At 42.8% G+C, this 23,394-nt stretch overlaps 2 protein-coding genes across 2 annotated transcripts in view; both read left to right on the top strand.

Annotated features, from left to right (window-relative positions):
• LOC103562324 (zinc finger protein 709-like) overlaps positions 1–2,934 on the top strand; it is a 29,696-nt gene extending 26,762 nt beyond the window's left edge. The window contains exon 5 of the mRNA XM_070625377.1: positions 77–2,934. Coding sequence (XP_070481478.1) covers positions 77–2,174 — 2,098 coding nt within the window. The 3' untranslated portion in view covers positions 2,175–2,934. The remainder of the gene's footprint in view (positions 1–76) is intronic.
• LOC103542999 (zinc finger protein 709-like) overlaps positions 1–23,394 on the top strand; it is a 161,142-nt gene that overhangs the window by 26,501 nt on the left and 111,247 nt on the right. The window lies entirely within an intron of this gene.

Raw genomic sequence — 23,394 nt, 5'->3', positions numbered from 1 at the left:
CCTAAAGTTTTTCTACAAATCATAGAAAATATATCAGATATAAAATCATTAATAATATGCTTCCCAATTTTTACAGAAACCGTCTGATAGAGAGACTCTGTGAAAGTGAAGAGAGTACTCAATGTGGAGAAAACTTCAGCCTTATCCCAAATCTCAATCTGAGCAAGAAAACTACTGGAGCTAAACCATGGGGATGCAGCGCAGGTGGAAAAGTGTTCATGCATCATTCATCCCTTAATAGGCATGTTAGATATCACACTGAACAGAAACCATACGAGTATCAAAAATATGCAGAGAAGCCATTTAAATGTAAGGAATGTGGGAAAGCCTTCAGTTTTCCCAGTTTTCTTCAAAAACATGAAAGAACTCATACTGGAGAGAAATCCTATGAATGTAAAAAACGCAGTAAAGCATTTAATTCTTCCAGTTCTCTTCAAATACGTGGAAGAATTTATAGTAGAAAGAAACTCTATGAATGTAAAAAATGCAGTAAAGCCTTCACTTTTTCCCATTCTCTTCAAATAGATGAAAGAACTCACACTGAAAAGAAGCCTGTTGGATGTAAAATACGTGGTAAAGCCTTCAGGTTTTCTAGTAATGTTCAACTACGTGAAAGAACTCACACTGGAGAGAAACCCTATGAATGTAAGGAATGTGGGAAAACTTTTATACATCCCTCAAGCCTTCGATTACACATGATCCTTCACACTGGAGATGGACCTTACAAATGTAAGAAATGTGAGAAAACATTCCTTTCTTCCAGTGTATTTCAAATACATGGAAGGAGTCACACTGGAGAGAAACCGTATGAATGTAAAGTATGTGGTAAAGCCTTCAGTCGTTCCAACTGTGTTCAACGACATGAAAGAACTCATACTGGAGAAAAACCTTATGAATGTAAAATATGTGGGAAAGCATTCAGTTATTCCAGTTCTATTCAACGACATGAGAGAACTCACACTGGAGAGAAACCCTATGAATGTAGAAAATGCAGTAAAGCATACACTTCTTTGAGTTCTCTTCGAAAACATGAAATAATTCATACTGGAGAGAAGCCCTATGAATGTAAAATATGTGGGAAAGCCTTCAGTCATCCCAGCTCTATTCAACGACACGAAAGAACTCACACTGGAGAGAAACCCTATGAATGTAAAAAATGCAGTAAAACCTACACTTCTTCAAATTCTCTTCGAAAACATGAAATAATTCATACTGGAGAGAAACCCTGTGAATGTCAGGAATGTGGGAAAGCCTTCATTTGTCACACAGATGTTCGAAAACATCTGAGAGTGCACACCGGAGAGAAACCATATAAATGTAAAGAATGTGGGAAAGCGTTCAGTGGTTATAGTTCCTTAAAAATTCACAAAAGAACCCACACAGGAGAGATGCCCTATGTATGTAAGGAATGTGGTAAGGCTTTTATTTCTCTTCAAGGTTTCCAAGTACATGAAAGAAATCACACTGGAGAGAAACCCTATGAATGTAAAAAATGCAGTAAAGCATACACTTCTTTGAGTTCTCTTCGAAAACATGAAAGAATTCATACTGGAGAGAAGCCCTATGAATGTAAAAAATGCAGTAAAGCATACACTTCTTCGGGTTCTCTTCGAAAACATGAAATAATTCATACTGGAGAGAAACCCTATGAATGTCAGGAATGTGGGAAAGCCTTCATTTGTCACACAGATGTTCAAACACACCTGAGAGTGCACACCGGAGAGAAACCATATAAATGTGAAGAATGTGGGAAAGCATTCAGTGGTTATAGTTCCTTAAAAATACACAGGAGAACCCACACAGGAGAGACGCCCTATGTATGTAAGGTATGTGGTAAGGGTTTTATTTCTCTTCAAGGTTTCCAAGTACATGAAAGAAACCACACTGGAGAGAAACCCTATGAATGTAAAAAATGCAGTAAAGCATACACTTCTTTGAGTTCTCTTCGAAAACATGAAAGAACTCATACTGGAGAGAAACCCTATGAATGTAAAAAATGCAGTAAAGCATACACTTCTTTGAGTTCTCTTCGAAAACATGATAGAATTCATACTGGAGAGAAACCCTATGAATGTAAAATATGCAGTAAAGCATACACTTCTTCAAGTTCTCTTCGAAAACATGAAAGAACTCATACTGCAGAGAAACCCTTTGAAAGCCAAAAGATACAGTAAAGCTTTCACTACTCTCAGAACACTTCAAAGTCTTGAGAGATTTCACACAGAGAGAAACCCCATGAATGTCAGGAAATGGGAAAGCCTTTATTTCCAATGAAAACTTTCGAGGATATGGGAGAATGCCCACTAGAGGAAAAATCATATAAATGCAGAGAATGTGGGAAAGCCTTTTTTTCATCCCAGTTCTCTCTGAAGGCATGAAAGGACTCACTTGATAAAACCTCTTGAATGTAAACAGCATGAGAAAGACTTAAATTGGCCTTCTATGTGAAACTCCCACCAAAAACAAATATAAATAAGTCATATGAGAAAGCTTGATGGGAATTAGTTTGTGTATAATGTTCTAGAAAATTTTCAACATGAAATATTTGTTATAAAAGCTGTAAATATGTTGTGTTTACTAAGCCTCTAAGTGCAACATTTGATGGTGGATTTCTATTAATTACTTTCACAAGTGAATATGGTGGTGAGATTATTCTGCAAGTCATCCTTCATTAATAGTACAGAAACTTTAATAAGTAGTTTTTCTTGAATCATTTAATATTTTCTCATTAATTTTTAATACTGTTTAATTTTTCTATGTTAAGGTGCCACTGAAAAATGACAGTTTGTATTTCTCAGGATTTTCTTACTGGCCTTGATAGGACTAATCCATTGACTATATTGTTCTTTTCTTTGAGAAAGCTCCTTTTTTGGGGTGGTGGGTATAAGAGCCTGCTTCCATTTTCAATACTATTAAACAGTTGGAATAAGTTTTTATGTGTGGCAAGTTTATCAAAGAGTATACTTTCCTATAAATTCTTATTTTCACATTTGGGCCTTTATTCTTTGTCCTTCCTTCTGACTGGTATTTGGTGAATAGAGTTTGAATTAAGTAGAGGCCTGTGGCAGGGCAAGAAAATCTAGAGCTGGACACATCACCCCTGTACTGCATCATGTCAGTGAGGGTGATCTGAAGAGCTAGATCTTTAAGAATCTGTCCCGTTGCTGGCTCCTTGTTGGAATTCCCCAGTGGCCTCACTTGCATGAGATTTGGAAGGCAGAAGCACTCAAGGCCTTAGGCCGATTCTAGAGCCACCATATAAGGAGAGACACAGTTACATAGGAGCTTCAAGGACACCATCTTCCGTCCCATTTTCTGGGTTCTTTGCCCTTCTAGACAAAGTATCTTGAAAACCACCACCGACTGTTTCATTTCCATTTTCTTAGGGGTGTATTTTCCACTGATGGTTTCACAAGTTTCATATCAAAGATCCATTAGAGTTAAGGTTTTTCTGTCAGGTCTTTTGTGTCCACCAGGAAACCAGTACAAACTTCTGCAGCTGGGAGTATTCTCTGATTGCTCTCTTTTTTAGAGATCTTTTTAGATATCTGTAAAAGTTCTAATTTTATAGGAAACAGCTTATACTGTTCATAGTGCTAGTGAGCACGTCTTCTGATTCACTGTGGCATCTACAATGGGGCATCAAAAGAAGGACATGGGAGTTTGTTTCTCTGCTGCCTTGTGCAGCGGCTGCCTTCACGCAGTTCTTCCATGTGAGAATAATCTCCTTTCTCATGTCAGAAGACTGTGTGTGTTTCCTGTTACTTGGCACTGAATGTTTTCCCTCAATATGCTTCCAATAATATTTGATTGTATGTCATTAAACTACATGCATTTCCTTATGAAATAAACGCTCCTATAGTAGTTTCATTGATATATTTTATCAACTGTTCTAACCCATTGTATGCTAATAAATATTGTGTTCATTTCCTCAGATTATATTAAAATCTATGTTAATTATGGATATTCAGATATACTTGGCAATTTTCTTCATTTAATCATTACACATTATGAGTCAGTTTTATCATGAGTATAGAAATTAAAGTATTTTTCCATTATTTATTTATTGAGGAATATTAGCCCTGAGCTAACATCTGCCAGCAATCCTCCTTTTTTTGCTGAGGAAGACTGGCCCTTAGCCAACATCCGTGCCCATCATCCTCTTCTTTATATGTGGGACACCTGCCACAGCACGGCCCAATAAGCAGTGCTGTCTGTCCGGACCCAGGATCTGAACCGGCGAACTGCTGGAGTGAAGCACGCGAACTTAACTGCTACGCCATCAGGCTGCCCCTCAAGTATTTTTTCCTCAAACTGTATTTTTTATTCTTTTATAGTTACGATTTTTGTCATGAAACTAATTTCTCATTCATTCTTAACACAAAACTTAACTATCATGGTTTTTTCAGTGCCTTCTTGCCAGTGACCTGCAGGATTGCTCCTGTATTCAGAGAGAGGGTGTGATGAATTCTAGTAAGAATGACAGCAGACCATAGAGGATGGTGAGCTATAACAGTAACAGGGTGCTCAGAAGGACTTCTTGCACGATTTTGACCTGTGTTTGTTGATTTGATTATTATTCATAGTGGAGCTAAAGTTGACTTATAAGAAGTTCCAGTCATTTGTTTTAGTAAGAAGGGAGTATTAGTCATTTCTGTGGAATTTTATCTTTTACCGTTTTTACTGGTACAGCTACAAAATACTTTTGTCTTGGTAACTGTCTACCTTTGAAAAATGATGTGTGTGATATTGTTCTGTTCAGCAGGGTAAGACTTGGCCTTGCAGTGGACGCAGCCAGCTCCTGGTCCTTTGCTTTTCCTACTTACAGTCAAAACACTGATGTATTTCCTGTGGTGTATTAGACACTGTTTACTATGAAGTACCTCAGTTAAAACATGTAAATTCACTTCTTAGTATACTACCTAATGTTTTTACTATCTCCTTTGTGGCTCAGCTGAGACCTTTGGTATTAGCTAAATTGTGAGACAATGCAAACCCAGCAAGGGAGAGAGACAGGACTACTGTGCCAATCCACCCTTCCTTTCTCAGAGTCTGTGCTCTTGATGCTAATGTTTCAGCATCCCTCATGTGCCATCCATTATAGAGTCAGGTTACCCAATGTAGCAGAAATATGGCATGGTAGGGTTTGGATACAGTGCTTGAAATGTACTAGTTCTTGCAGTCCTGGTGCTTAAATGTTTGTGGGAAAAGAGAGATTAACAAATGGTAAAGCTTTGTCTGCTAAAATGGAAATAAGGGCTTTGAGGAAAAGTAAAAAACAGTGTGAATTAATAGGGAGGCTGAGGTGTGTTTATATCTTTTCTATGAGGGTAGGAGTGAGCAAGGATGTCATTGTTATCTGGGACTGGAGACTTCCTGTTGATTTAAGCCATAAATATTTGTTGTGTCTTTTTGTTTTTAATGTCATTTGAGAGGATTTTTATTTACCTTTAAATATTAAAAGTGTTATAGTCTTTGACATTTCCATTTTGCTGCTCTACAGACTGGAGTGTGCAACATGCACCCCAGTAAACCATGGAGTTCCTCCCACTTAGAGAGACAGTTGCCTTCACCTGCCCTGTTCTAGCTCATCCTGAGTGAGTTCTATGAGTAGAGTGACATCTCTGTGAGTCGGCTGTGATCCCCCAGTGGAAACAGCACAAAGAGCTTTGGGTGTTGAGAGGCAACCAGCCAAGGAACAATTGAGTGAGCTGCAGAGGGAGGGTGTCATTCTGAGTAACATCCTAATTGAATACAAAAGGATGAATGGGAAATCGTGTCTTTTTATCCAAGGAGTAGCTGGAAGTTTTTAGTTTCAATGATCTTCAAAGCCCTGTCACCCATTTAGCTGATCACAGGTTTCATTTCCATATGCCTAGACGTACACCACATGTTATGGAAAAGTGAGAAAGACCAGTAAACAGCTACAAGGTTTGATAAAGAGCAAAAGAAAGCCCTAGTCTTTTCCTTTTTTTTTTTTTTTTGTGTGTGTGTGTGTGTTAATTTACATATGGGAAAGATTTCATTCAAATGGGCACCATGAGAGTGTTCTCCTTGGTGATGGCATGTTTTCCATCTTTTGATGGCAGTATTTGTGAAAATTTATAAGTATACCTAACGTATTATATATTTATATAATTAATGGAAAGTGAGTAAGAGAATCAGTTTCCTATGCTAGGAGAATGTTAAGCTCTCCTGATCCTTGATTTTTATGTTTTCAACACTTCTTTCCACCACTGTGGGATCCTTCTTAGGAATATTGCAGGACTAGGCAAGAAGGACCCTGTCTTAATTGAATAAAACGCCCCCTAGGGCTGCACCTGCCCTCAGCTCATACTCATAACAGGAGTGAAGTGAGAGGGCTCCCAGACTCTCTCTTTGAGTTGAATTCAGGTTCATGGACAGGTCTTTGGAAATACTATGGTCTAAAGCATAAAAGTGTATCCCAATTGGGATCTGCCTGGGACATCCTCATTCATGTGCATCAGCATCAGATCTTTTCACAGCCATCCATAGACCATTTCCAGCTCCTCATTTCCCAACTCAAGCCTGCTCTGTGCCTGCTTACTAGAAAACATCTTTAGGAATCCACACATGTTCCCCCTGGAAAATTTCTCTGAGGCAGCAAGAGGGGGCTGTGAGCTTGGAGGGTGACACAAGCAGTGGTAGAATCCATGGCCTGGGCACAGTGACCACAAACATTGCATATTATCAGATCTGCTTGCTTACTTATTCAGACAACACTTGAAAGTTGACTGACTTTGAATTGGGCTACAAATGGCTCTGGAAGTTTTTGAAATAGCATTCCTTCCAGCAGTGTCTCCCTTCATGCACCCCTTCACCATAAAGGCTTTAGCAGCCTCCCATTATGCATATCCAGTGCTGCACGCAATTAGAGAAGCCGCTGCTGGCAACTGACAGTCTTTTTATAAGTGGAGGCCCTCCCAGGGCCTGAGTTGATCCTCCATAGCCAGCTTCCCATTTGCCTTGGGTCATGAATGCAGGACCCCTCAGGCTTGTTAACCAGAGGCCTTCACATTAAAGAGATATGCGTACTTACAGAATAGAATATCTACATATCTCCTCTACAAGAGAAAGTGTTGCCCTCTTCTCTGATTGATCTAATTCATTCTGGAGGAGGTGGCCTCCTTTTAGACACATTGGTCACTTCATGAGTGACTTGGGGGCACATGAATGACCACGGAGTTCATATACTTTATGCACAGTGTGCACCACCACACCTGATAGGATCCACTGGATCCACTGCAGCGTTGCTGTGTTCTTCCCCCAGATCAAACAGGCCAGCCCTGATCACAGAGTGGGTCAGATTGATGAGTCAAACTCCAGCTAATTGCACCAGCAACAGAGAATTGCTTGGGGAAGAATCAACCTCATCTGCATTGTTACAGATCCTTTGGCCACTGCCAGTGATCTAGCTGTCCCCTCCCACCAAGAGCAACATCTCCTTAGCCAAGGTTGCCCCTCTGCCTGAAAGAACTCTGGGATACCTACCTCACACACCCAAGTACAAGTCAGGTCACTCCTTACGCTGCACATATGAAACCTCAGTCTCCAGGGGGATAAATGGACTCGAATTTCTGAGACACATACTGACACCTCAGACCTGATGGCATTAATCTTGGCCCATGGGCCCCTGTGATATGAAACCATTGAGAGGCCTCTAACCTAAAGGCCTAGGCAGAGTTCAGGGCACTCCCCTCCCTGCCCATGGATAACTCGTTACTAACGCACCTGATGTGAAAAACATGTGTCACAGGTAATAGAATCCACGCACATTAAGTCCAGGCAGAGGAAAGGGACCCTACAGCTGATGGCAGATGGACTTTGTCGGGCTGCTCAACCCCTCTGCTGGGCTGCTTGCTACGCTCAGACCACGGTAGGACCTTTTATAGACAAAGTACTCCTCCTGTCATACATGATCCTCCTGAAGCCAGAATCAAGGACTCACCAAGATGCTCTAGAAATTATTGATATTATCAACTAATGTCTCAAAGTATAAAATGCTGGGCCCTTTAAAAAGGTGTTCACTGGATCTTGTACCTCTCTCATGACTCAGGCTGCAGCCCTGTTGGGATTAATGGCTTGCTTAGACAAAACTTCCTTTCTTCTAAATGGCTGTTCCTGCTGTTTGAGTCATTAGTTAGACTCAATCCCCAGTCTTTGGGGCTTATTTTGTCCTGATCACCAGGCTCACTGGCACCTTATAAATATAGGCCTTTCTATACTAGACATGTCTGTCAGAACGGTCAGTCCTGCAGGTCTTTGGTTCACTGTAATCGTGTCCCCTGGCCACCACTCATATCCCACTCCTGGTCTTCCTCCTCACGTCACCAGTATTCTGTGTGCCCTGTGTGGTAATATTTCCTCTTGGACACCTGCCTTCAAAACTCCTCAAGTCCATCCACATAAATGTGCTGTTTTCCTACCATTTGCACACATGTGTTCATTGTCACAGGTGTGACTGCTACTGACCTGGGCACACATGATGTCATTCAACATCATCATTAATGCCAATCAAGAAATGTCCCAAACACTCAGAATACCTGCAGCATACGGCTAGTGTTTGAGATGTTTCCCTGAAGGAAAACCCCCTGGCAGCCGTGGTAGCTGCTGACTCCTTGGGTTTGACTACTTATTAACCAGCCAGGGAGAGCTCTGTCCCCTAAAAGGGCTGCTCGCTGCATGTGGGCAGGCTGCACTGGCAGGGGGCCTCCAAGAACACAACAAATGAGCCAACAAATTAGAGTGAACAATGACATTACTAGAATATTTGAACAGCGTTCTGGAACCACACTGACACGCTTTCTTGGATCTCTCCAACACTTTGGAATGATTACATTCAAATGTGTTTTTGAGGCTTTGTCATCTTTGTTCCTTGTGTTTTTCACATGGCTTTTTAATATTCAACTCAAATTCATTTAAATGAGATGTGTCATTACTCAGTCAACAAACCTCAGGAGTGAACTTTAATAAAGAACCTCAAATCTTATTGGGAAAATTCACACACCTGTGCAAATTAAATAACACTCTTGGACAAACCATTGAGTCAAAGAGAAAATCAATGAGGAATTTAGTATATGTGCTGCCTAAGCAAGCAAAAGGAAATTTAAAAGGTATCTCCAGACAAACAAATATGAAAAGACAAATTAAAACTGGTGGGATGCAGCATAAGGAGTAGTAAAAGACAAGTTTATAGTGAAAAACACCTGTATTAAGAAAAAACATATCAAGTTAACAACCTAAATTTACACCTCAAGGAACTGAAAAGGAACAGAAAAGTACACCCGAAATTAGCTAAAGTTAGCAAATAATAAATATTAAAGTAAAAATAAACAACAGAAAAGGAATAGTTTCAGTTTTTGAATAAAGAAACAAAATCAGCAAGCCCTTAGGTGGACTAAAAATGAGCAGAGAAGACTCAAGTACATAAAATCAGAAATGAAGGAGGACATATTACAACAGATGCCTCAAAAAGGATGAAAAATGACTATTATGAACATTTATATGCAAACAAGTTGGATAACATAGAAGTTGATAAATTCCTTAAATATGCAATCTACCAAGAAAGAGTTAAACATTAGGAAGCCTGAACAGATCAATACCAAATAACAACAAAGTTAAAGAATTAATACCAATCCTTGTTAAACTCTTCCAAAAACTGGAAGTAGAAGAAATTCTTCCAAAATCATTTTAGAGGCCAGCATCTCCCTGATAGCAAAGCCAGACAAAGACACTAGAAGAAAAGAAAACTGCAAGCCAACAGCTCTGTGTCAACTTGGCTCGACCACAGTGCCCAGATATTAACATTCTACTGGATGTTTCTGTGCAGGGTTTTCTCTTTTTCTGGAGATTACCATTTCAATGGGTGGGGTTTGAGTAAGTCAGCCCTCACCATGGATGCGCCTCGTCCAATCAGTTCTAGTTCTTAATAGAACACAGACTGCCCTTCCCTGAACAGGAAGGAATTCTGCCAGGAAGCTGCATTTGCACTTGAACTACAGTTCTTCTCCTGGGTTCCTGGCTTACTCATCAAGATTCCAGATTTTTTATTTAATCAATTATTTATATTCACATGAGTCTCTTTCTTAAAACGAGAGAAGGACAAATGATATATATGTATACACAGACACACACATCATGTTGGTTATGTTTCCCTGGAGAACCCTGACTAATACCAAATTTTATTTTTAAAATGTTATAAATTGAACACGTGATTCATTTTAAATGGGAAGCCATTTTGTTTGTGTAATTTTCTAAACAGCAATTTTTATGACGTGTTCAATACCTTTTTTTTTTAAAAGAGTGGCACCTGAGCTATCTGTTGCCAGTCTTCTTTTTTCTTCTTCTTCTCCCCAAAGCCCTCCATACATAGTTGTATATTTTAGTTATGTGTGCCTCTGGTTGTGCTATGTGGGACGCCATCTCAGCATGGCCTGATGAGCAGTGCTAGGTCCGTGCCCGTGATCTGAACAAGTGAAACCCTGGGCCGCAGAACAGAGTATGCGAACTTAACCACTGAGCCACGGGGCCGGCCCTCAATCTCTTTTTGAAAGCCATAAAAAATAAATATCCTGTTCTGTTCTCATATAAAATAACAAGTGACATTGGAACTTCTTCCATCGCATTTCACACTGGTGAGTATTGAGAGGAATGGGCTTCACTCTAAATGTATTAGGGTGGTATAGCCATGGGAGGAGCTCTGCTGACCTACTCCCTAGTAAGACTGGTGAAAATTACTTTAATAAACATTTAAAGGCACTGGAAATGGTCCTAAATCAAACAAGAAATTAACTTTATTCAAGAAAATCTATGAAGTTTTGTAAAAACCATGACAGTCTGTGGTATTGGAACCAAGAACACTGCTTGCCTACCTCCTCCAGCTCCCATTGGTGGAGACTCCACTCCAGACCCCTGCCGTCTACAACACGGGGCACCCTGTCACCCCCGCTCCCACTAACAGGGCTACCTTCCCAAGAAGAACAGGACATCAGCATTTCTAACCTTGTGCCCAGCTACTTGTTGTGGAGGGTAAATAAGTGCTGGGGGAGTGTGCTTGAAAAGTGGGGACACCATTGTTTCACTCCCTACCGTGGAACTGAGGTGATGCCTTTGGCGTGGTGTCCTGACAGTACTTGGGTGCCGTTCACCCTTGTTCCACGTCATGAGGTGAGTGTAACATAAGTCATTTGGGAGGAGGCAGGAAACACAATTGAGAGCACCTCTGGCTGCTGTCTCTACTGCACTGAGCCCTCAGCTCCTCAAATGGGATTGTCATTCAGAGGCTTCCCATTGTCCTCAAAACAGCTCTAGGTTTCTGACAGAGATTTTCCTGAACATGGGTGCAAATTGAGCCATCGAACACAAAGCTCTTAGTCACTTTCCAAAGAATTAACTTTGTTGGCCCAAGATCATGAGAAGTTCAAGTCAAAGGACACTCTGAAGAAAGTGGTAAAAGGCAATTAGCAGTGGATTCATATATTTATTGAAGATACAGTTTAGAGTGTAGGCCGACTATTTCTCTGAAAATAAAAAACCAGGAAATTAGACTGCTGAGAGGAGACTTACAGCCTCAGAACAAATATCACCTAGAGACTTCAGAAAAAATTTCTATAAAGAGGCCAGACTTTTACTGAATTGATTGTTAGAGCAATCTGTGCACCCCAGGAAGTTGGTGAAAACAATAGAGCAATCAGCCAGCAGTTAGTGGAGTTTACCCACCAGCTGTTGTTCCTGAAGGAGAACGAGGGCCCTCCCAATATCGCTGGCCCAGGAGGGCAGGCTTTCCCAAAGCCATGTGCCCTTCTAGGAGCTGTGTCAGAGGTTCCCCTCTGTGTTGGGGACATAGACTGAAATCCAGCCAGTCAGTGAATAAATAAATAAGCCAATTAGAGTAAAAAAAAAAAAAAAACCCAGAAAGAGAGAGACTGTCACTGACTAGTTGCTCTGAGGAACTCAAGGCTGGGTTTGGAAGCATTTAACTGTTTTTCCAAATTGTATTTTCCCCTTTTGGTATATTAATGAGATGCAATCATCAACCACCCTGGACCAGACCCAGCCTCACTACAAGAGCTACACCTATGATCTTATTTTTAATGCTAAGATCTCCCCAGGAGGAGCTCACGCCTTATTACTGTAACCTGCAGTGTATATGGAAGCATGGTTTCCAACTGAACCTGTGCAAGTGAATACCCACCTCTTCCTTTTGAATATTCATTCCCCATCAGAAATAAAAGGTCCCTGCTTCCCTTACTTCAGAGTTGCCGTGACTTTGGAAATGATTCCACATGGTCTCCTATTTGCTGCAAATACACTTTACTTTGAGACAACTACTTCTGGTGGAGAGAGTTATTTAACTTACCAGGAGGTGAACCCACTTTAGTTTCGGTAACAGGAATGTAAAATCATGCCCTGTTGTGGAAAATGGTATGGCATTTTTTCAAATATTATGGAGAATGTTACCATCTGATCCAGCATTTCCATTTCTGAGTATATACCCAAAAGAATTGAAAACATGGACTCAAACAGATATTTGTACACTGTGTTCATAGGCACATTATTCACAGTAGCCAAAAAGTGGAAGCAACCCAAGTGTTCACCAGTGGGTGAATGGATAAACAAAATGTGTATACACATAGAACAGAATATTACTCAGCTTAAAAAAGAAATGAAATTCTGACAGTTGCTACGACATGGGTGAACCTTGTGGACATGATGCTAAGTGACACGAGGCAGTCAAAAAAAGGGCAAAAACTGTATGATGATTCCACTGATATGATGTATCTAGAGTAGTCAAATTCATAGAGACAGCAGGATGGTGGTTGTCAGGGCCTGGGGGTGTAGGGGAGGAAGACACTTCCTCTACCCACTCTAGGTCCTTCTGGCTGGACAACAGATTAAATTCACATGAGACAGAATAACAGGAGAAAATTAAACAAAGCTTTATAACATATACATGGGAGAGACTCAGGCAAGCTGAGCAACTCACCAAAATGGCTGAAGCTTTCACCTTAAATGTGATCCTCAGCTAAAGACAAAGGAGGATGCTGGAGGTGGGGGGAGTCAGTTATGGAAGATCATCAGAAAAGTACAGTAAAGAAGTGTAAGGTTATTATGCAGATTTAAGTCCTTGCCTTCCACATTGATAAGAGTTTCTAGAGATAAGGTCATCTGCCCTTCTTCCTGGTACAGAGAGGGAGACACCTTTACAGATGGAGATTTCCTTTACAATGTAAATATCTCTTAACAAAGGATGACTTCTACTTTTCAGAGTTCCTCTCATGTCTGCAGTTTTTAAAAGTAACCAGCCCAAAATAATCCTCATGCCAAAGAGACATATCTTGGAGTGGCCAATTCCAGTCTCCCACAGGGGAAAGGGCAAGTGGGCATTGTTGTTTAATACACAGAGAGGTGCAGTTTTGCAGGATGAAGAGTTCTGGAGATTGGTTTCACAATGTCAGTGTACTTCACACTATGAACTATACACTTAAATAGGGATAAGACGTAACTTCGATGGAATAAATACAGAAGGTGATCAAAAGGTACACACTTCATGATATAAATAAGTCATGAGGATGTAATGTACAGCCTGGTAACTAGAGTTAATAATTTTGAATTGTATATTTAAAATTTGCTAAGAGACTAGATCTTAAATGTTCTCAACACAAGAAAAAAAATGTATAACTCATGGTGATGGACGTTAACTAGACTATCTGTGAATATACTGAAAACCAGTGAGTTGTACACATTAAAGGGCTCCGTTGCATAGTAAGTGTATTGTATTTCAAAAAAAAACACAACAACCCACAACTGTTTAAATAAGTGGATACACGCAATAACGGTTTTGCAATGCAAATGAGTTTTGCATTCCAATCTCTTAAGCACATGAATACTTTCCAGGTACATCCCACATTGACATAACCTTTTCTTGTTTTTTTGTTATATCAGTCCAAATAGGAATTGAATTTCCTTAGGGATATTATAGACTTTTACAGTTCAAAGTTCTCTCAGGATACATTCAAAAAATGATCTCAAACAAATTTCCCTCCAGCATAAAACGTACACCTGAGAACTGAATGAACACATCTCATACCTTGTGGTTAGACTGAGAAGAGGCCTTGCGCCCAGCTAGGGACGCGGGTTCCAACTTCCCACCAGGGCTAAGGGCTTGGGAGGCCGTGGGATTTTGTAAACTACGTTCTGAGTGGAGGTGGGGAAGCGCTGGGTGGAAGATCAAAGATCAGAGTGGAGACAGACTAATTATTACATGTGGGGGGGGGTGATTTTAATTGTGTTTGCAAAGAAGAGTCACAGTTCTCCGAGTGGGCTCGCAGCAACTCATTTCAGTGGAAACGTCCCCAGAGAGGACAATTTCCAGCTCTGGGTTGGCTCAGAGAAGTAATCTCCATCCCGCTGCCACTCAGGACCAGGGGCCTTTCAAACTGTCCAATCAGGGTCAGCGCCAGGGAAGGTGGGCGGGGCGACGCTCCACAATCACGTCCGACTTCCTGTCTCTCTACAATTCTTTGTGTCAGGGGTCACCAGACCTTAAAGGCGTCGCGTGGCTCTGCTGCCGACTCTGTAGCGCCGTGACCTGTACCGAGTAGTAGGGAGGACGCCGGGGGACCCAGGAGCCTCAGCAATGGTGAGAGTTCAGCGCCGGGGTGAGGACGCGGGAGGAGGGGCTGGTGGGAAGCGGCGGGGCGGGCCCGGCCTCCCGCGGTCCCCTCCGGGCTCTGCGGCCCCGAGTCCGCGGTGGCGCCGCTCGGCCCTCAGGCCCCTCCGGCCGCAGCGTGGGGCCGGGGCCGGCAGCCGGGCCCGGGGCGTCCTGTGTTCCCTGCGCTCGGCGACTTGGGCCGGAGCGTGTCTGGGCCGCTGTGCGGCCGCAGCCCCGTGTGTCCCAGACGGTGCGGGTCCCGCGGGAGGGCCCGCAGGACAGTCGGGCCTCGGGCTCCGGGGTCCATGCGCGGAGGGGCTGCGGTCTGTGGGGTCCCCAGGGCCTCCTTTCTCCCCAGGGGGGACCTGTTTTCTCCTGAGTTTCCTAAATGTTTGGGGAGCAGCGTCTCAAATCCACGACCCTGTCCCCCAGCTGTTCCAGGACTGACAATAAATCCCTAAATTTCCAGATCCTCCTCACGTTCCCCAACGCCAGCTTCATGTCTCCAAGTCACAGCATCATAACCGACTACAAACAGACCCAAAATTTTAATTGTTTATTATTTTTTCATAGTCAATGGGTGGCCCTTTTAAAAGGGTTTATTTCTTGTTTGTGGATGTGTTACCGAACCTGAAGTGAGTTCGCTCACCCGTTGGCAGCAAGCCAGTCTCTGACACCGGGTGTGGTGGAAGTAGGAATTTTATTTTTGCACAGTGCTAAGCAAGGAGAGAGGGCAGCTAATGCTGAAATCCCAAACTCCCTGAAAAGCTAAAAGGAAGGGTTTTTATTTGGGGCTTTAGGTAGGGGAGGTGGACCATATCGCCTTGCTGGTCGGAGCTTTCCCACCAGCCTGTCTTTGGCCTTGAGACGCTTGCAGAGAGGAGGGAGCCCGTGACCTTGCTGGTCAACAGCTTTCCCACCAGCCTGTAGCTCCTTGCAGGGAGGAGATAAATGAATCCAGGTGCTTGTCCTTCGCCGTGTCTGTCTCCATGGAGGATAGTGGATTCTGGAGCCAGGAAGTCAGGGAGTAAGCAGGGAATGAGTGTTTTGGTTTTAACCCCATATATGCTGGGTTCAATGTAGGGAAACTGACATCAGGGTTGGTATCAGATGTTTTACATGAGAAAAAAGTAGTAAACAGCTACCTAGAAGCGCATTGTGTGAACTCCTTCCGCCTCTCCTCCCAGGCTGTGTCCTGGGCACAGACATTCAATCCTAAGTCCTTTGGTTGGAGGTTCCTCTGGGCAAACTCCTCGTGATCTGTCCTGTCAGCACTGCCCCTCCCTGGGGTTGTCAGCTTGAAAAGATGTATTCACTTTATTTTAGTGTCAGTTTTTCAATGAATGAAAATTTATTTAATCAATACAGCTTGAAAGAAAATATAAAATGTTTCCAAAGAGGGAAGAAAGAGGTGAATTTCAGAGAAAATAAAACATTCCACTAGTTCATTGTATGATTTAATAACTGTTGTTCTTTTTTCCTCCCCATGCATGTTGCTAATATTCTGAGGTCTGTTCTTTTATTTTGGGGGAGTTCAAATGGATTTCCAGGGCTTAGTCTGGCAGATCTGAAGTGCTCAAGTATGAGTAATAGTTTATACAACAATTTCTTGTCATGGAAATAATCAATCAATATCTTTTCTCCTGGAATGCAGTACATTCCTGTGAGGTTCCTTGTTGAGCCAGCAAAATGCCATACAATTTTCTTCCCTCATTTCCACATAAAGACTGGTGTGAGTGTTTTAGTGCAATTGTTCAAACACTGGATTTATTTCATTTAAGGTATCAATGCTGGTCCAAAAAAACTCCAGTGAGGGCAGACGCCTGAAGACACTGTCACTAAGCTAATGCCCCCTTGGGCCTGCAGAGGGAAGGACTTGAAGCCCATTGTCCTTCCTGGGGGGCCTCCCCCTGCAGGTGTCCTACTGCTCACACCCCCATGGGAGGAGCCTTTATCCTGAGAGGAGCTGCAGAGCCCTGGAAAGCTGGGGGTGCACGTGCTCATGGGGTGGGGAGTGACGCCCTTTCTGAGATTATAACTGTGGTTTCCCTGGGCCTCCTTCTAGAAATAAGTTGGAGTTTTGCATCCACAGTGTAGGTGCACTCAGAGAGTAATTTGTTTACACGGAGAAAGTCTGTGAGAGTCAGGAGTTTCGTGTCCTGGATTAGGGCCTGATAATCTGGGGTCCATTTGGGTCAGAACCTTAAACTGAATGCAGCTGAGTTTCCTCACTGTGAGAATGGAGCCTGAGAGAGGGAGCATGTGCACTGTTCCCTGGGGAGAGGAGGGTGTGTGGGGCTCCCAGAGCTCCTTCCTGTGGCTGCTCAGGTGCCCTCCCCTCCTTCTCCAGGGACTGACCCCCTCCAGGGCTCTGTCTCCACCAGGAGAGTCAGGAACATGGAACCTTCTGACTGTGGCTTTCCTTCTGTCCTGTGGGAAGCAGGCTGCTCATCTGAGCTGATTCCAGTGTTTGTGTTTCTTTGCTTTGGATTCCTTTATTGATGGACTAGTGCAGCCCTTTGGCTCTCGTTTCCCTTAGCACTTGGGCCCTGAGACTGTAAGTAGATGGAGAGAGAGGCTGTGAGGAGAGTAAAAAATTGTGGAACCAAATAGAATTTTTGTTCCATTTAAGCCAGAGAACCTCAAGATGTGAAGTTCTCAGGTAAATATTTCATTTTTAGATCAGTTTTTGTATGTGTATATCCCTAGAGAACAGAGAAATTTAAAAGGCTAAAGCAGTTAAATTCCTATGTTAATTGATGTGAAGGAAACTTCTGAAAGCTTATGTCAATCTTTGAAAATCCTACTATATGGAAGCAGCTAAACTCAGACCCCTATTGCCTTATAATATGCTACTTATTCCTGAAAATACCCCAGTGTGAGCTACAGGGGGAGGACAGACTAGGATGCTGCAGGTCCTTTTAGGTAGAAAGATTTAAAAATTTTCATTCTGTGGTTTGCACTTTTGTAACTGTTAGTGTTTAAAGGAACTAAATCTGCTAGAATGGTTTCCTATGTACAAAAGTTAAAAAAAAAAAAGACTGTTAAATAATAAAATATAGTACATATCAGTTTCTCTGTTTTTTAAAAATAATTCTGTAACACAGCAAAGTCTGACTTATGACTCATGGCCAACATATCCTGGTCCCCTCCAGCACTGTTACTCAAGTCACCCCAAGTACACAGTTTTGATGATTTTTTGAGCTTTCTGTTAGTGTTTCTTTATATAAAAACAAGCAACTGCAAATTCATATATTTTTACCCATTTTTGTCCTTTTAATGAACAGTTGGGCTCCACATTTTGGGTGACTGCTCACAGCTTAAGCCCCACCCACCCTCTTCCCCTTGTGCCCCCACCTGGACAAGCTGAGGAGGAAGCCTGGGTGCTCTCTCCTTTAGAGCAGGCAGGAGATTCCCACCACCCCAGCCCTGCCTGTGTGCAGAGCTCTTGCCCCGGCCCCACCCCCAGGCCAGGCTCCATTCCTTGCTTTCTGAGCCCTGTCAGAGCTGCTGGAGAGGTGGCCCTGCCCTCCCCTCAGACCTCTGTTATGTGAGTCCTAAGCCTTGTCCTACACTGTGTGTGTGTGTGTGTGTGTGCGCACGCGCGCGCGTGCACTCGCGTGCCACCCTGGCATCAGTCCCAACAAAGGAACCACCCCTCTGCAGGTGACCATAACAGTTGGTGCCCTGAGCAGCATGTCCAGACATGACCCCACCCCTGGGTCTGTCTTCTCTTGCTCTGACCTGCTCCCCTGCTCTGCTGCCTGGTGGCGCATGCACTGTGGGCTGCTGCTCGCTGGTGAGCTGGGCTGTGAGCTGTGCTGCCCCGTGTTGCACTGTTGACTCACAAAGCCTCAGTTTCAGGATCAGCTGAGCAGAGTTGGCAGTTTCAAGAATTTATAGGCATTTGGGAGCAGGACTGTGGGATTGGGGTCTCTTTAAAGTGCTGTTTCACATCTTTGCTGGGATTTATCTGTGTGTTACAGTGAAGCTGTGACAGAGGCTGCATTGGCCCCAAGATGCCCCAGTGATGGGGGTGGCACAGGGAGACTGGAGCCAGTGCAAGAGGAGGGCCCATCAGTGGTCACTCCTGAAACAGCTGTCATTTAAAAAGAGAAGAGAAGGGGACGGGCAGCCAGTAGATGGCAGGCTGAGTCCACACCCTAATGCCAGAGGGCTCACCTGGTCCCTTCAGTACCTCTGCTGCTGCTGCTCTCCCTGCATCTACTGTGACAAACATCATGACCCTCGGGGTTCTAGGGGACAACACCCATGGCACTGCTGTGACGCAGCAAAGGGATTAGTTGAAACCTGACTTAAGTCCAGGGACCTTAACCTCACTAAAGCACCCAGTTGTCATCGGGGAGGCTCCCAAGCTTGATGGCACTTTTTGAGGCTCTTCAGAAGCAAAAATATATAAATACCAGGGTAGAGAGGATGGCTTTTCCCCTGAAGTATAACAAATGACAAAAAAAAAAAACCCAAAACAGTGAAGGACAAGACGGAGGGAACAAAAGAAAAAATACTGAATGAAAGATCCAATTTGCACCAATTCGAAATCCAAAATATACTAAAAAATTTACGTAACAAAACAGATAGAGGTACACAGCTTGGCTTTGGGCCTCTACAAGATCAGTTCTGTATTGCTTTTGCTCTCTGATGTAATGCACTAATTCAGAAACCTTCAAGCAGGTAGTCAGTCCTAGGTGTCAAATTACAGTCATGCCTGGGATCCCATTAAATTTACAGAAAGTGCCCCTGATGATCTTAGGGGTGTTAATGACTATAATATATAGGACAGATAGGACAATTATTTCATCTTTAGCTATCAGAACTATGGTCTTGCCTAAATTCTCCATGGTCCAAACACGCATTGTCCTGAAATATCCCATAGTGAGCTGGGAAGCTCTGATCCAATGAGCTAGAATTAGAGTTAAATGTAGTCTTTGCCACTTACAAGATGACTTGACCAATTGGGACCCCAGGGACCTTACCCGGCAAATCAAGTAGTTACTATGTCCCAATGTAAATTACACAGGGCCGGGAAGAACTGAAAACAGTTTGGAAAACCTAGTTAGTGAAGCGTTGAGTATTCCCAGTGTCCTTTTTAACAACTTAATTTGTCTTATTAAACCTGGAAAGAACGACTGACACCTCAGAGTGATTTACCTCAGCTTGAGGCTGTGGCTGCACCACACAGACCTCTGTCCCCGGTCCCCACAGTGTGGAAATTACTGACCACAGCCAATCAGCAATTGATAAATATCCTGCTCTCACAGGTTTGGCTGAGTCTGTTCTGTCCAGTCCTGTGTCCACAGCCTCTCAGCTGCACTTGGCCTTCCCCTCTGAAGGGACATGATGCCCCTTTACTGGGTTGTCCTCATGGACCTTCCACAGCTGTGCCCTCCCACAGTCACTGCAGGCGGGGTCTGAACTCATCCTGGTTCCTCCAAGAACACAGGGACCATGTTACATTACTGACATCTCCTCTGAGGACATTCAGGACACACAAATATTGAAAAAAGGAGCTCATAAAAAGTGGATGGGACATTGCCACACATTTGTTGTGAGGCCCTGACAACTTTGTTAAATTTCTGGAAATTATTTGTTAGTGTGAGACCTGCTCCTTCTCTGACACCGTGAAGAGATAGCTATTGCTCCCCTCAGCACTCACCACATCCTCTAGGTTCTCTTGGTGTTTGGGAGGCAGTGTATTCCTTGTTTACAAATTTTACTTGAGCCTGTTTGTGCTGTTCCTTGCAAATTTGCACCTTGAATGGGCACCCCTACCACAAAACACCAATGTTTTGGTGTTGTATCTAAACTTACTTACCAAACCCAAGGTCACCTAGATTTTCTCCTATGTTATCTTTTAGGAGTGTTGTGGTTTTACATTTTGTACTAAGATCTATGATTCATTTTAAATTAATTTTTGTGAAAATTGTAGTCTTTGTCTAGATTCTTTTTTTGGCATGTGGATGCCCTGTTATTCTGGCATTATGTGTCGAAAAGTTTGTTTTCCCAGTGAATTGCCGTTGGTCCTTAGTTAAAGATGAGTTCACCTCATCTTTGCTTGTGTGGATCTACAGGAAACAATAGACTTCTGTCTATTAACATGTTATCTTTCAAGTTTCCTCTACCCTTAGTTCAAGGGTTTGTCTTTGTTATTGGGGATTCTTTGAGATTTTCCCTAGACAATCTCATGCCACAAGGACAGTTTTATTTCCTGCTTCCCAATCTATGTACCTTTTATTTCCTTTTTGTGTCTAATTGTATTAACTAAGAATTCCAGTACAGGGTTCACTAGGGCTGGTGAGAGGGGACACCCTTGCCTTCCTCCTGATGTTACTGGAAGCATCTAGTTCCCTCAGTGTAGTCCACTAATACTGAGCAAGAGCCCAGTTGATGTAGAGATGGGTGTGGGCAGAGGGGAAGCATTCTCTATTCTGATGCTTTGGTCTCAATATTTAGTGAGCCTGTGTCCCTGGGCTTGACCTTGTTATACAAAAGAAAAGATACGTGGTCTATATCATCAGTTCCTAGCAAAAACCTCTTGAGGCCCTTGGAATTCCTTGCGTGATAAGGGTGATAGTGCTCCTGGATGGCTTCAGGATGGGGGTTGGACACCAGAAACACCAAGCCTTGATTAGAGGCCTGGAACTTACAGCCCCAGCTCCCAGCCTCTGTGTGAAGGAGAGGGGCTGGAGACTGAGCTAATCACCAGTGGGCAATGATTGAATAAATTGAGCCCATGTAATGAAACCTCCATCGGAACCCTTACAGACAGAATTCAGAGGGTTTCTGGGCTGGTGACCACATCAGGTGCTTCGGGGGTGGAGTGTCCAGAGAGGACCGTGGAATCTCTGCCGCCCCCTCCACCCCCACTCCCCTCACCCATACCACGGCCCTACTTTGCCCTATGCAACTCTGCCTTTTGTCTGTTCGTGAGTTGTATCTTTTATACCAATAATAATAAAGCACTTGGCTGAGGTCTCAAAATCATGTAAGTAAATTACGAAATGTAATAAGGTGTTGAGACAATCTATGAATTTGAAGATTTATGAGTAAAACTGTTGGCAGCCCAGGCACCCCATTTTTGGTTGACATCTGAAGAAGGGGCAGTTTGTGGGACTGAACTTTTAACCTGTGGAGTCTGACGTGCACTCTGGGTGGTTAGTGTTAGGACTGAATTGAACTGATGGATGCCTCTTCGGTGATGTAGAGTTGGAGAAGGGGCATTGGAACAGACACCAAATATTTGGTGTCAGGAGGGGGAAAATCCTATCATTCTCACAAGTCCCCCACCTTTGAGAGCAGAAAAGGCTGGAAGAGACGTTCTTGGCTCTTTCTCTCCCCCGGGTCAGTTAGGCTCTGGGAAAATCCCAGCCCTGTGAAATAGACTGCTTTTAGGGCATGCCTTGTTAAAAACATTACATTTTGGGTTTATTTGTAAATGGCTAATTCTTTGTCTCTCTTTCTAATATAGAGACAGTGGTTTACCCTGTGACCTCACTTCTCTGACGGAAGAGTTGTTGATTACAAGTTTCTTGGCTTTTTTATTCTGAGGACTCGAATCTGGCTTCTGAGCTCCGTGTATTACAGACCAGAGACCATGATTCTCTGACTCCTTTTTTGCCAGTTTCATTGAGAAAAAATTGACACACATGACTTTATAAATTTAAGGTTGAAACATGATGGTTTGATTTATACATATTGTGAAATGATTACCACAGTACGTCAGCTAACATCCTTCTTCTCATTTAGATACAAAAAATAGATAGAAGAAAGGAATAATCTCTGTGATGAGAAATCGTAAGATTTACTCTCTTAACAGCTTTCCTTTGTATCATACAGGAGTATGATATAGTTATAGTTAGCTATAGTTGTCATGTTGTACATTATGTGCCTAGGACTTATTTATCTTATAACTGGAAGCTTGTCCCTTTTGATCACCTTCCTCCAATTGCCTTCCCCCCCCCCCCCCCGGTAACCATAATTCTGATCTCTTTTTCTATGAGTTTGTTTTGGCTTTTGTCTTATAGATTCCACATATAAGTGAGATCATAAAGTATTTGTCTTTCTCTGTCTAACTTATTTCACTTAGTGTAATCCCTTCAAGTTGCATCCATGTTTTCACAAATGGTAGAATTCCTTGTTTTTTGTGGCTAAATAGTACTCCATCATCTGTGCATATATACCACACTTCTGTATCCATTCATCCACTAATGAATGTGTATCTTCTCCATGGCAGGTAGAGGCCTCAGTGAGTGAGGATGCCCTCATCGATCATTGTCTTCCCACCATCTACTACATCTTAAACACTGTTGGAGGAACTGCTCGGGTGTGGATGTAAACAGTGGGCAGCAATACTGAAAGTCCTGCATTCTTGGAATTAACAGCAATGCTTCCCCATAGAGATAAAGGCAGAGACAGAGTTCATCTTCATTTTAGCTGTGGTTAAATGTTTCACTGCATGTGCTATTTGATCATGGTCCAGATACACGATTATCTGGAACTGGAGACTGCCATTGCTTTGGGCCATGGGTATTTGTGGTATTTATGTTTCTGTTTAACATCAGTTGAAAGGATTTGAAATTGTCTTGATACAGCATATTGTCTTTCTGCTATTCACACTGAGTGACACTATTTATGCCCATTAAACCTTCAAGCTTCTCTCAGTTTGAGGAAGGGTTCTGGTCATCTGCACAGTTGTGGCCCAT

Source organism: Equus przewalskii, chromosome 6, assembly GCF_037783145.1.
Source record: "Equus przewalskii isolate Varuska chromosome 6, EquPr2, whole genome shotgun sequence".
Classification (NCBI taxonomy): domain Eukaryota; kingdom Metazoa; phylum Chordata; class Mammalia; order Perissodactyla; family Equidae; genus Equus; species Equus przewalskii.
The sequence above is the reverse complement of the archived record's forward strand: the minus strand, read 5'-3'. Positions and strand labels throughout refer to the sequence as shown.